Raw genomic sequence first — 14,311 nt, 5'->3', positions numbered from 1 at the left:
AAGGCATTGAAGCTTAGGGAAGGCTATGCAGAATGAAACTAGAACTGAACTGGCTACAAAGTAAACAAAGACAGAATGCTGGACAACAGCAAAGACTTACAGCGTGTGGAGCAGAGATGCCGTGCACATCCGTACATGACATGACAATCAACAATGTCTACACAAAGAAGGATAGCATCCGCACAATTTAAATAGTCTTGATTGCTACAACAAAGCAGGTGTGGGGAATAGCACTTAAGGAAGACATGAAACTGCTACAGCAAAATACCAACAAAACAGGAAACGCCACCAAAATAGGAGCGCAAGACAAGAACTAAAACACTACACACAAGAAAACACTAAAAAACTCAAAATAAGTCACGGCGTGATGTGACAGGTGGTGACAGTACACCTACTTTGAGACAAGAGCTATAGTGATGCATATTTGGTTATGGTTTGAATTAATATCTAACAACTGCGAGAACGACTTCTCACTGTCAATATCGGCTGCTGAGTTACATTTTTTAAATGTTTTTAAGTATTTTAATGAAAAAAATGTGCCTTGGCTCAAAAAAGGTTGAAAAACACTGCCTTAAGGAGACGGAATTAACCCCCCCCCCCCCCATTGACTGAGGACAAATGACGATAATAGACTTAATGTGTTGTCCTACTGAAGTTGAGTAGCTCACTTCCAAGCTGGATGTAGTGCTACTACACAGAGCCGCCATAGCGGGAGAAGCAGTGTGACTTCATGACGCCCGAAAGGCACATGAATATATTATGAGGAAGCACAACACACAGTGAGAGAAAGGTACGCACACCTGGCGATCTGTTACAAGGCTCCAGGCGTGTCAGTTGTTGGTGTCACAGTCAACAGTCATGCAGCAGGAGGACCGATTATTCATACTCTTAAGAAAACATGCAGCACAGACCTTAATGGCTTCCACCGTGTCGTATTTGTCCAGCTTGTTGATGTGGTTGGTGATGCTGGTGTTGAGCGGCGCGGCCGAGATGGGGTGGATGACGGTGGCGTCGTGCGACTGCTGCTGGTAGCGCTGGCAGTACGAGTACACCAGCAGGGTGATCAGGCAGCCCAGGATGGAGCTGCTCAGACCCACGGCGATCATGTGGAAGAGGTTGAAGTCTGGAAAATGTTACGATTTGTTTTAATGTGAAAATTTGTTCTCCAGCTTCTTTGAAAAATAATTAATATTTTGCCACATTCCATAAATAGTAATTATTAGGAATACGATCACACATCCTGCTTCAAAATGAATAGTTGTCAGGTTACATATTCCTGTGTTGACACCCATATATCAGAAAAAAGTATAAAAAAAGATGTCTTATATTATTTTATATATATAAACAATTTATCTCCAAGCAAGGTTGAGTTTTTCCTCTTGCTATGCTCAATCACTCTGTTTCATGTAAAGTATGTGATTTATAAAAACACAATCATTCATTGGGTTCATTCATTTTGCACAAAGTCAGGATTTCCTTGCAGTTTTTGCAGAGACCTCTGAGAGTTTGGGTGCTAATTTTAATACAAAAGTGATAAATCAAGCAGAGTCATCAGATAATATAACAATTACAACATCTTTTAACTACAACCAACAAGTTGTTGGATATTCATTTAACAGCCCTTCCAGGATTTCACAGGCTTTTTGATTTTATGAATTTGTTATCACTGTTTTCAGTGTTCCTTATAATCTTAACCTAAAAAAGCACAGGATTTCAACAGACATTTGAAAATAAATACTGTATTGATGTTTTATTTGTTTTAAACCACACATACCTAAAAGTTAATTGGTAGATAATTTTTTAAGTATTTCCCCCCGCAATTTTCCCACAATGTAAATGTCTTTAAATACACATGAACATTGCACCAACACACAGTCGTGTAGTTCAATGGGAATATGTTGAAGAGGTTCATTTAGCCGACTGATGTGTATTTATAAATGGTTGCTTTATATAGGCTAGTAAGGTAAAGTTTTGTACCTGACAAGTCACGTGACACCTCTGATGAAGGCTGCAGAAGCGAGGTAGCCGAAACTTGTCAGGTACAAAACTTTACCTTACTGGCCTATATAAATCAACCATTTCTAAATACATGTGAATAGTGTGTGAATGTGAGTGTGAATGTTGTCTGTCTATCTGTGTTGGCCCTGTGATGAGGTGGCGACTTGTCCAGGGTGTACCCGGCCTTCCGCCCGAATGCAGCTGAGATAGGCTCCAGCACACCCCCGACCCCGAAAGAGACAAACGGTAGAAAATGGATGGATGGATACATGATCATATTCATGTTAACATTTGAGATAGCTCGCGATTGGTGCTGTAGTTTTCAGCTAGCCATTGATACTCTAGTTGCCAGCCAACGATTAGCGCTCTAGTTGTCAGCTAGCGATTTCCGCCTTAGTTGCCATCTAGTGATTAACACGCTTGTTGCCAGTGAGTGATTAACACGTTAATTGTCAGTTAGTGATTAGTGCACTATGTGGCCAGCTAGCAATTAACGTGCTAGTTTTCAACTGGAGATTAGGGCGCTAGTTTCCAGCTAGCTATTAGCAGCACAGTACTGGTATTATTTGCAGAAGATGATTGGCTACAGTCTACCATCACTCCATGAGTACACCTCCAGGGCCCTGAGGCGTGCAGGCACATGGACTGTTTAAGACCCTCCCATCTGGTAAGAAGCTGCGGTCCATAAGGACCAAAACCTCTCGACTCAAAAACAGTTTCCGTCCCTCTGCTATCAGCCTCATCAAAAATGTCCCTGCCCCCACATGGCCCAACTCTCATCAGCCCTCCAGTCACAAAACATCACAGCAATGTTTCTTTAACGCTCACTGGACTTCACATTTTTTATTATATGCACTCCATTGAACCTTTTGTAAAATGTTTTTGTAAGTTTTTTGTAATTATGTTTATATTTGACATTTTTAAAATGATATTTTATATATTGTCAATTGCGTCTTATATTTTATGTTGCCAAATTTCAGGCTATTTTGGCTTTATTTCGGATGTTAGCTGTTTTTGCACCAATACACCAAGACAAATTCCTTGTATGTGTAAATATACTTGGCAGTAAAAACGTTTCTGATCTGAATATTGTTAGTATTGCAAAATAACAAAGTACCTTTAGGACCACTTTAACGTAAAATACAATCATAATTATATATTAGATGTATAAGTTTGTGGGTCCTTGGCCAGGAAAACTTTGAAGACCCCCGCACTAGATCACAGTAACAGTAGGTACTCAGAGCTCATTGTTAAATTACTGTACTGTTTTAATACATTCCTTACAGGATCGCGGGGGGTGCTGGAGCCTATCCCAGCTGCACTCAGGCGGAAGGCGGGGTACACCGCCTCATCGCAGTGTTTTAATACAAAACCCAAAACAGTATTTGGAGCAACATATGTTGCCATCCAAGCAACGTTATTATAGACGCCCCTGCTTATTTCAGCAAGACAATGTCAAGCCACGTGTTACAACAGCGCGGCTTCATAGTAAAAGAGTGCGGGTACTAGACTGGGTTGCCTGTAGTCCAGACCTGTCTCCCATTGAAAATAAACACAACAAAAGTGTAATGTCCATTGTGTATTTTACATAAATAAAATAGGTTTAGTGTGAATTTATTCACACAATAAACTACAAATGTTTACACATATAGAAATTACACAACATTCACACACCAAACATTGCAGACAATACAAAACAAACTAAATATATTTATGCACAATATCTACTTACAAATGTTTGACCAAGTTTCATGATGAAGCTTACACGCTGGGATTGCTATCATTGTTGCTGCTTGTCTGGATCAATGTGTCCGTCGTTTAAAAGGTCCGCCTAAAAACAGTGACTCGAGCGCTTGCTCGGGGTAGAACATTCATACTTTGTTGTCCAGTCATTGTTAAAGTCAGATTTTTGTTGAATGGGTAGTCTTCTTTTACTAACCCTACTGCTGCTTCATTGTAACACAAATGCCTGCGGGGTGGTGGGAGCACTGCATACATGAGCAACCCAAATTTGAATGGTTTCATCAAGCCTGTTTGGGCAATGTTCGGCAAACCAAATGAAAAGCTTTGGTGGGCCGCCAGTTGATTAGGCCAGTGGTTCTCAAACTTTTTTTTGTCATCCCCCACTTTGGACAAGGGGGAGTTTTCAAGCCCCACCTGCCCCCATCACCCCAACAGAACGCTAATGCCAAGCTTAACATTTTCAAATTTATCGAACATCAAGTAACATCAAGTTTTATACATTCAAACTCAATAACATAAAATAAAATCAAGTTCAATAATAAATAAAATAACTGTGCAGCTGTGGTATAACTTACATCAAGTTCAATATCAAATAAAATAACTTGCATCAATTCAATAATAAATAAAACAAAAGTGTTATAACTTGCATCAAGTTCAATAATAAATCAAAAAAAGTGTTATAACTTGCATCAAGTTCAATAATAAATCAAATAAAAGTGTTATAACTTGCATCAAGTTCAATAATAAATAAAACAAAAGTGTTATAACTTGCATCAAGTTCAATAATAAATGAAAAAAAGTGTTATAACTTGCATCACGTTCAATAATAAATCAAATAAAAGTGTTATAACTTGCATCAAGTTCAATAATAAATCAAATAACTTGCATCAAGTTCAATAATAAATGAAAATAAAAGTGCCACTTTGCAATCTTTGCCAAAAAAAGGAGGACAGGGCAAGTGAACATGAGTTTTACAGTACTCCAGCATTAGTGGCTGCAATGAGCCTGTTTTGCACTGCACAGCTTTTCAAATCGGGGTTGCAGGCTTGACACTGCCACTGTTAAAACCTCATTGAATTCGGGGCTGAGCTGCCTTGACGCGAGTGTTTCCCGGTGAATGACACATTGTGTCCAATGCGCATTTGGCGCAACCCTCTTTATTAGAGCCTGCAGCCCGTTTCTTGACTTTGCCATGCGCGCCATCAGAGCAAAAGCCCACACAGTTTTCCCATTTAAGGTCGTGTTCTTTGAGGAAACTGTCCATTATCTTGAACAGCTCATCAGCAGTGGCTCTATTTTTTATGTATTTGCAAAACAGCAAATCCTCGCACAGTGACTCGCCATTCACAAAGCTTCCGCTTAGCCCCGCCCCCATTAGTTACTGTTGCTGTCTGTCAAACTTTCGCTCCTACCTAGAAATGTAAAGCATACAGGAAAAATAAGTAATTTACATTTATCTATATAGCGGATTTCACAGACAGAATCACAAAGTGATTTCCAGTGTGTATAGAAAATGAAAGCATAGTAAAAAAAAAAATCAAAGAATATAATAATAAAAAATAAAAAAAATCAAAGCGAAATTTCCTCCCGTTCCTCGCGCCCCACCTGTCATGTCTCTATTCCCCACCAGTGGGGCGTGCCCCACACTTTGAGAAACGCTGCTACTTTAGGGGGTGCTCGCGGCCCTATGGTTAAGAAACATTGAACTACATCACCCAGAAGGGTTAGCACATTAGACAGGAACCGGAAGTAGGTCTGGGCTATGACAATTGTGCCGTTGAGTCGAAATATTTTTATATGTTGCTGTTTCTGCTGCACAAATTAGGATTAGACCAGGGGTCCCCAAACTACGACCCTCGGGCCAGATACGGCCCACCAGCGTCCAAAATCCGGCCCGCGGGTAGTCCCAAGTAAAAAAGAATATATATATTTAAATGTTTTTTATTTTTTTATTTGTCCTTTCTAGCCCATCCATCAATCCATTTTCTACCGCTTGTTACTCTCGGGATCTCCTAACCGCTCAGGCAAATCATATTGTCTAAAAATGCATTTTCCCATCGATAATGTGACGTCATCGCGCCGGAAGTGCGTGCTCTTTTAGTCAATTAGTGCACGAGGGAAAAAAATGGCGAAATTGTTGGGGAAACGTAAAAAAGACTCAAGAGTGTGGAGTTTTTATACATCAGTGGACATATGACTTTTTTTTGTTCAGTGTAAGGAAAAGGCAATTTGTCTAATCTGCAATGAGACAGATTATATATATATGTATGTCTATGTATATATATTAGGGCTGCAACAACTAATCAATTAAATCGATTAAAATAGATTATAAAAATAGTTAATTTAGTCACCGATTCGTTGGATCTATGCTATGCGGATGCGCAGAGGCAATTTTTTAATTTTTTATAAACCTTTATTTATAAACTGCAACATGTACAAACAGCTGAGAAACAATAATCAAAATAAGTATGGTGCCAGTATGCTGTTTTTTTTCAATAGAATACTGGAAAGGATAGAAATGTAGTTTGTCTATTTTATCCGATTATCAATCGATTAATCGAAGTAATAATCGACAGATTAATCGATTATCAAATTAATCGTTAGTTGCAGCCCTAATATATATATATATATACAGTATATGATCAAGGGTGATGGGTCAAATGCAGAGAATAATTTCGCCACACCTAGTGTGTGTGTGACAATCGTTGGTACTTTAACTTTTTAACTTAATATATAGCCCGGCCCCTGGCCAAATTTTTAGAACCCAATGCGGCCACTGTGTCAAAAAGTTAAGGGGCCCCTGGATTAGACTGTTGCCGTGCGTGTTTGAGCGGCTCTCAGAGATAAACTTGATTGCCGAAAATTATGCTGATTGGCCAAAATGTGCAGGGAAGTTGCGGGTTTTGGACAGAGTTGCGAGGCCGTGCATAATTTGCAGGCAGCTCCCGCTTATCATAAATATTTTACACAAAGTAATAGAATATTTTTTCTATGGCAAAGATGACTTTTGGTTATTTGCCTGTGAACACACACACATTCCTCGAGCACCATCTGTCATTGTGTAGCTGATTGCTTCTTATCAATGCTTGAGTACTTTCATTACACCCCAGCAGCTGTTAGGGCAACGAACATGCTTTGGCACTGAACATGCTTTAAAGAGCTTTTATTGATCCACTCAAGAGTGTGACCGTGTTGCTGTGGTGCATTTTAGTAAGGATTGTTGCACTTGGATTTTTAGGCACTGCTGCAGTACGCCAACAGTGGAGTGTGAGTCAGACAGTGTAATTCAGACTTGTGCAAGATATTATCAAATCAGCATTTTCCTATAATGCATCTTCTTTTACAGTGGAATTTACATGCAGTTAAGCAGAATGACAAATAAATGTAGCCTCTCTCCTCTCTCTTACACACACGCACGCACGCACGCACGCACGCACGCACGCACACACGCACGCACGCACACACACACACCCACACACACCCACACCCACACACACACACACACACACACACACACACACATTTATTACCTCCACAGCGCCTCTCCTCCTGGCTGGAGTGTGCAATGGAGACTTCTGGTAAAAGAAGAGGGAGAGAAAGAGCAAAATTACGCCCAGGACCATCACAAGCACGCCCCTGCTCGCATGACAAATTGCACCCCCGATGGCGAGCGCTGAGATGAAAGCCTCTTTCAGTACGATAAAGATTAGGCTAAAAACTCTGCTGGCGAAAATAAGGACTTGTGGTTTATGAAAAGTATACACTCTCATTAGAGGAAATGAAGTACAAGACATTTCTAATGAACCTTAATGGACTACCTTTCCCATTAAAAAGGATGGATGATCAGAGAAAATGGGTAATTCTATTACACTATTATATGCTTGCTAATTAATGCAGAACAGTTATGAATCTTTGTTGTGACACATTGTTTACTCTGGGGATTAATGAAAGTGTTTGCCAACGTGTATAACACCAAGTAATATATACCTGTGTATATTTTTTACACTTTTACAATTAACTTGCAATAGTTATTTCCAGTTTATGAATGATGTGATGAGGTAGCGACTTGTCCAGGGTGTACCCCACCTTCCGCCCGAATGCAGCTGAGATAGGCTCCAACACCCCCCGCGTACCCCAAAAGGGACAAGGGGTAGAAAATGGATGGATGTTTAGTTTTGTTTCTATTGCCCTATTGCCACTAGCAATAGGGCTGTCTAAGCGGATATTTTAATACCAATGGATGAGGATACATTTATGTTCATGTTTGGGATTTTTAGACAGGCCTATACTCGAAGTATCAGTGTGACTTTTTCACGTGTGGCTTTATTCAAGGCTTTGTGTATCACATTGTTTCCCAAACTTTTTTTTCCATCAAATACCACCTTAGAAAACACTTGGCTCTCCAAGTGCCACAAAACGTACCGGTCCGCCATCCCCCACCCCCCACTGTCGTGTCATTGTTGGTTATACGAGCATGTTCGGCAGTGCACAATCACAGAGTACTTACAAGCAGACACAGTGTGTAGACAGAAAAGGGAGAACGGACGCATTTTGGCTTAAAAACTAACGATAAAGGTGAAGTTATAACACTGAAACGCCCTCAGGAAGAGGTGCTTTAAGACATGGCTAGCTGGCTAGCGGCTAAAATCCAGCCACACTCTGCAGTGTTTTAGCTACTTCTAAATCACTAATCCTCGCCTCAATGGTGACAAATAAAGTATGTTTCTTACAAGTATCATCCCTGCAGGACGAGGAATAGCTAAACATGCTTCACTACACACCGTAGCTCATCGGTGTCAAAATGTAAACAAACACCATTGGTGGATCTACAACTGACATTCACTGTAATGCAGGAGCGTATCTCGTTGATACTACTATGATTACATCGATATTTTTTTAGCGTCACAAAATCTTTTTTCGTATTTTAAAAATGTATATTATATTTATTAACTCAGGAAATATGTCCCTGGACATAAGAGGACTTTGAATATGACCAATGGATGATCCAGTAACAACTTGGTACCGGATTGATACCTGTATGTTTGGTATCATCCAAAACTAATGTAAAGCATGCAAACAACAGAAGAATAAATGATTATTAAATTTTAACAAAAGTGTAGATAGAACATGTTAAAAGAGAAAGTAAGCAGATATTAACAGTAAATGAACAAGTAGATTAATAATTCATTTTCTACCACTTGTCCTTAATAATGTGGACAAAATAATGGAATGATAAATGTATATGTTACTGTATATGTCAGCAGCTAAATTAGGAGCCTTTGTTTGCTTACTTACTAATAAAAGACAAGTTCTTGTATGTTCACTATTTTATTTAAGGACAAGCTTGCAATAAGAAACATATGTTTAATGTACCCTAAGACTTTTTGTTAAAATAAAGCCGATAATGACATTTCCTGTGGTCCCCTTTATTTAGAAAAGTATCGAAAAGTACCAAAAATTTTCGAAATTCATTTTGGTACCGGTACCAAAATATTGGTATCTGGACAACACTAGGCCTTAATAATCATTAAAACAAGGCAGATGTTTTATTTAACAAGTATATTTCATATTTTGGCCACTTTAACAATACACACAATTTGAACAGTAACACTGGGTTTGAATGTTAAATTAAGTAATTCTTTGGCGTATCACTAGATGGAGCTTGCGCACCACCAGTGGTACCACAATTTGAGAATCACAGCTCTAAATAATGTACTTCATGTGCGATGTGGGCATTGTTTGCCAGATGAATGTCTTTATACGTGCATGTGTGTGAGCACCTGGTATAAGGTTGGAGTCAGGCGAGCACGGTCGGCTCTCGCTGTTGTTTCCCGAGCACTGATTCCCAGTAGGAAAGAGGACATCACAGTGACGGACACGCAACTGGGCACCCCTGGAGTTGCACTGGGACCACTGGGACCAACTGGACCAGGTCTCTGGAAAGAGAATTGACAGTAAATCCCACAGCGTGTGTAGTGTTTGTTTGTGTGGGTCCTTAGAAGATTATTCATGCATGACTGAAGTCCGGAGGGGCCTGGAATGACTGGAAAAAAATAACTAATTGAAATTTGATGGATGTGTGTGTGTGAGTGTGTGTGTGTGTGTGTGTGTACCTGGACAAGCTTGAGTGTTGCAAAGTGCCTCCTCAGTGTGCAGGCCAAGGCAGATGTCACCTCCGTAAGCGGGTGGGGGGTTACTGCAAGTTCGAGTCCTCATGTAGTGTCCTCCTCCGCACGTCACAGAGCACTTGGACCATGAAGACCAACAGGACCAGCTGCCATCCACTAAAGCCAACAGGTTGGACAAAAGGTGAGACCAGTTCACTCCATTATGCAGATGATTGACCTACTTTCTGAAGATTACGGTTCCACTACTCCACAATGTTGTGTGAAAAGAGTATCCGTTTACATCGTTGCATACTGGCTACCAGTTGGCTGTTAGAAACGAGTTTCCTGTGCACTATTAAAGCTCGTCTTTTATGGTAAAAGCTCGTTTTTGTGGGCTCACACCACAATGTTGTCTGAAAAGAGTATATCAAACCACCAACAACAGCACCAACTGAGGCACGTCTTACTGGCTTCCATTTGAAGGTTGCATACACATTCCCGGCACACTCTTAAAAGATCTTGTTGTATAGACCAGGCCTGGGCAATTATTTTGAGTCAAGGGGGACAAATTTAGAGAAAAAAAATGTGTCTATTTTTAGGAACACTAATACAAAACCTCACATAATGTCTGATTGAATGCTAAAAACGTTATGACAGAGCGCCTTAAACGGAATGGAATTTTAATTTTTTTTTACTGAATGAGACACCCAGAATGTACATGAAAATAAAGAACGTGGGATTTACAATATTAACTATGAACGATAAAACACTGAATATTGACAACATATGAATGTCACACCCCCCCTTGATCGACATTTTTTACAATCAAGCGGAACGCAAAAAAAAAACTTCACCTACAATCTGATACATCTGATATATCACTAAGCTTTAGAACTTTGTGGTAAAAATCTCCTTCCACGTCTGTTCCTGACACCTGCATTTCAGGCTGGCCGCTCTGGAAACACTGTGGAAATGCTCCCAACCCACACTGCTTGGTGCCTCGTCTGAGCTGTTGTGACTTAGATTACCATAGTAACTAGTTTATAATGCAAAAGCGCAGATTCCGACCATTGAAATACTTTGTATAGTTCAAGACTTACGGTAATTTGAAAACTTCACTGCACATCATAATGGTACAGTTTCGATCTTAAAGATCTAAAAAAATTATTTGGGAATGTCCGGCGGGCCTAAATTTACCCAGGTCTAATATAGACAAAACATCATACACTCTATGTGCTTGCCCCACAATGTTGTGTGAAAACAGTATATCACTTTAAACTGTTGCTAACCAAAACAACAGCGGCAACTGACACACATCTGGCTACAACTTGGATGTTCTAAACAAAATGATCCTAATAGAAACAGTGACATTTTTCAATAACAATACATTTTTCATTACACTCTGTGCTTGCTCCACAATGTAGTGTGAAAACAAGTACCTCACTTTGACCCATTGTCAACCCCAAACAGTAGCACCAAGTAAAAGCATGTCTTACTGGCTAGCACTTGGAGTTAAAAAACAAAGTTTCTGTTCACTTTTAGATATAAATACACACTCCCGCTTCACAATGTGTGGATATTACCAACCAAAACGACACCACTAAATAAGCATTAAAGTAGTCATGACTTGAACGTTGTTAATTAATTTACTAGTGTGTCTGTGTGCCCAGTGTCCCCCCCCCCACAGCGTACAGTACACCTTTACGTACTTGCGCCACAACGTTGTGAGAAATTTCACTCTGAACCGTCGCCAACTGAAACAGTAGCACCAAGTAAAGCGTGCCTTAGTGGCTAGCACTTTCATGTAAAAAACAAACTTCCTGCAGGCATGGCCACAACTACCATAGAGGACAACAAGGTCATGTCCTCTGTAAGTGACAACAAGAAGATGATATGACCGACTGTGAATATACTTTGTGTAGGACATGGTGTGCGCTGTAAATCACAATGCGGTAGATCATACGCTCCTAATATTAGTGGGCCGGAGTGGCTCGATTGGTCGGGCGGCAGTGCCAGCAACTTGAGGGTTCCAGGTTGGATCCCAGTCACTGCCGTTGTGCCCTTGGGCAATATACTTTACCCACCTGCTCCCAGTGCCACCCACACTGGTTTAAATGTGACTTAGATAATGGGTTTCACTATGTAAAGCACTTTGAGTCACAAGAGAAAAGCGCTATATAAATGTAATTCACTTCAATATACGATCTTTGGGCTTGCAGAGCAACTTTAGACAACAGAACGCAATGAACGTTAAACATTATCCGATTCAAAATGTGCTGTCAACATAACATTGTCACTAAATTATACTGACATCACCAATGTTGGTTTCACCTGAATGAAAATGGATGTGAAATGCTTTCAGTGTGACAAGACGCCTCATATAATTTCACCCCAAACGTATATTCCTGGTCACGTCATGCCCTGTCACTGATTAGAATATGAAGACATATTTTACCCTCCCTCGCGCTGGCTTTCGTGGCACACGTCACTGTAACTGAAACTACTGAAGTAGAAAGTCGTGGGTTCAAATCCTTATCAGAGTTTAAAGGCCTACTGAAATGAATTTTTTATATTTAAACGGGGATAGCAGATCCATTCAATGTGTCATACTTGATCATTTCGCGATATTGCCATATTTTTGCTGAAAGGATTTAGTAGAGAACAACGAAGATAAAGATCGCAACTTTTGGTCTCTGATAAAAAAAAGCCTTGCCCCTACCGGAAGTAGCGTGACGACACCGGGGGAAGGACTGTTCATATTTTCCTATTGTTTACACCAGCAGCGAGAGAGATTCGGACCGAGAAAGCAACGATTACCCCATTAATTTGAGCGATGATGAAAGATTCGTGGATGAGGAACGTTAGAGTGAAGGACTAGATGCAGTGCAAGACATCTTTTTTCGCTCTGACCGGAACTTAGGTACAAGCTGGCTCATTGGATTCCACACTCTCTCCTTTTTCTATTGTGGATCACGGATTTGTATTTCAAACCACCTCGGATACTATATCCTCTTGAAAATGAGAGTCAAGAACGCGAAATGGACATTCACAGTGACTTTTATCTCCACGACAATACATCGACGAAACCCTTTAGCTACGGAGCTAATGTGATAGCATCATGCTTAACTGCATATAGAAACAAAATAAATAAATCCCTGACTGGAAGGATAGACAGAAGATCAACAATACTATTAAACCATGGACATGTAAATACACGGTTAATGCTTTCCAACCCGGCGAAGGTTAACAATGCTGTTGCTAACGACGTCATTGAAGCTAACTTAGCAACCGGACCTCACAGAGCTATGCTAAAAACATTAGCTATCCACCTACGCCAGCCAGCCCTCATCTGCTCATCAACACCCGTGCTCACCTGCGTTCCAGCGATCGACGGTGCGACGAAGGACTTCACCCGATCACAGATGCGGTCGGCGAGACGGAGGAAGTTAAGGTGAGTTCGGCGGCTAATGCGTCTGCTATCCATCTCTGTCTTCCTGGTTGTGTTGCGGTACTCTGCCGCTAATACATCGATCCCACTTACAACTTTCTTCTTTGCAGTCTCCATTGTTCATTAAACAAATTGCAAAAGATTCACCAACACAGATGTCCAGAATACTGTGGAATTTTGAAATGAAAACAGAGCTTTTTTGTATTGTATTCAATGGGGTACGAATACTTCCGCATCAACTGATTCCGTTACGTGCATACGTCATCATATCTAGACGTTTTCAACTGGAAGTGTGGCGGGAAATTTAAAATTGCAATTTATAAGTTAACCCGGCCGTATTGGCGTGTGTTGCAATGTTAAGATTTCATCATTGATATATAAACTTTCAGACTGTGTGGTCGGTAGTAGTGGGTTTCAGTAGGCCTTTAAATGGTGTAAAGTTTTTTTGTTTGAATTATGTTAAAAAGTGTGTAACACACTAAACTTCAGCATAATAATTACAAAACGTGTATTGTTAATTTTGTTGCTCAAGGTTGACCACATGGTTTGCAACTCAACGCTAAGAAAACGGAAATGCTGATTATCGGTCCTGCTAGACACCGACATCTATTTAATAATACCACCTTAACATTTGACAACCAAACAATTAAACAAGGCGACTCGGTAAAGAATCTGGGTATTATCTTCGACCAAACTCTCTCGTTTGAGTCACACATTAAGAGTGTTACTAAAACGGCCTTCTTTCATCTCCGTAATATCGCTAAAATTCGTTCCATCTTGTCCACTAGCGACGCTGAGATCATTATTCATGCGTTCGTTACGTCTCGTCTCGATTACTGTAACGTATTATTTTCGGGTCTCCCTATGTCTAGCATTAAAAGATTACAGTTGGTACAAAATGCGGCTGCAAAGCTTTTGACAAAAACAAGAAAGTTTGATCATATTACGCCTATACTGGCTCACTTGCACTGGCTTCCTGTGCACTTAAGATGCGACTTTAAGGTTTTACTACTTA

General features: G+C 40.2%; 1 protein-coding gene across 10 annotated transcripts in view; it reads right to left on the bottom strand.

The window, feature by feature from the left end:
• sema5a (sema domain, seven thrombospondin repeats (type 1 and type 1-like), transmembrane domain (TM) and short cytoplasmic domain, (semaphorin) 5A) overlaps positions 1 to 14,311 on the bottom strand; it is a 476,735-nt gene that overhangs the window by 25,471 nt on the left and 436,953 nt on the right. For all 10 annotated transcript variants that reach the window (XR_009821170.1, XR_009821171.1, XM_062021096.1 and 7 more), the window contains 4 exons: positions 9,855 to 10,025; positions 9,522 to 9,677; positions 7,272 to 7,316; positions 912 to 1,123 (listed from right to left, as the gene is read on the bottom strand). Coding sequence is in view for 8 of the 10 variants with exons in the window: in XM_062021096.1 (XP_061877080.1) it covers positions 912 to 1,123; positions 7,272 to 7,316; positions 9,522 to 9,677; positions 9,855 to 10,025 (584 nt within the window). In the remaining 2 variants the exon portion in view is untranslated. The remainder of the gene's footprint in view (positions 1 to 911; positions 1,124 to 7,271; positions 7,317 to 9,521; positions 9,678 to 9,854; positions 10,026 to 14,311) is intronic.

This window comes from Entelurus aequoreus, linkage group LG15 (assembly GCF_033978785.1).
Source record: "Entelurus aequoreus isolate RoL-2023_Sb linkage group LG15, RoL_Eaeq_v1.1, whole genome shotgun sequence".
NCBI classification, from domain to species: domain Eukaryota; kingdom Metazoa; phylum Chordata; class Actinopteri; order Syngnathiformes; family Syngnathidae; genus Entelurus; species Entelurus aequoreus.
This window is presented reverse-complemented; position numbering and strand designations above follow the sequence as displayed.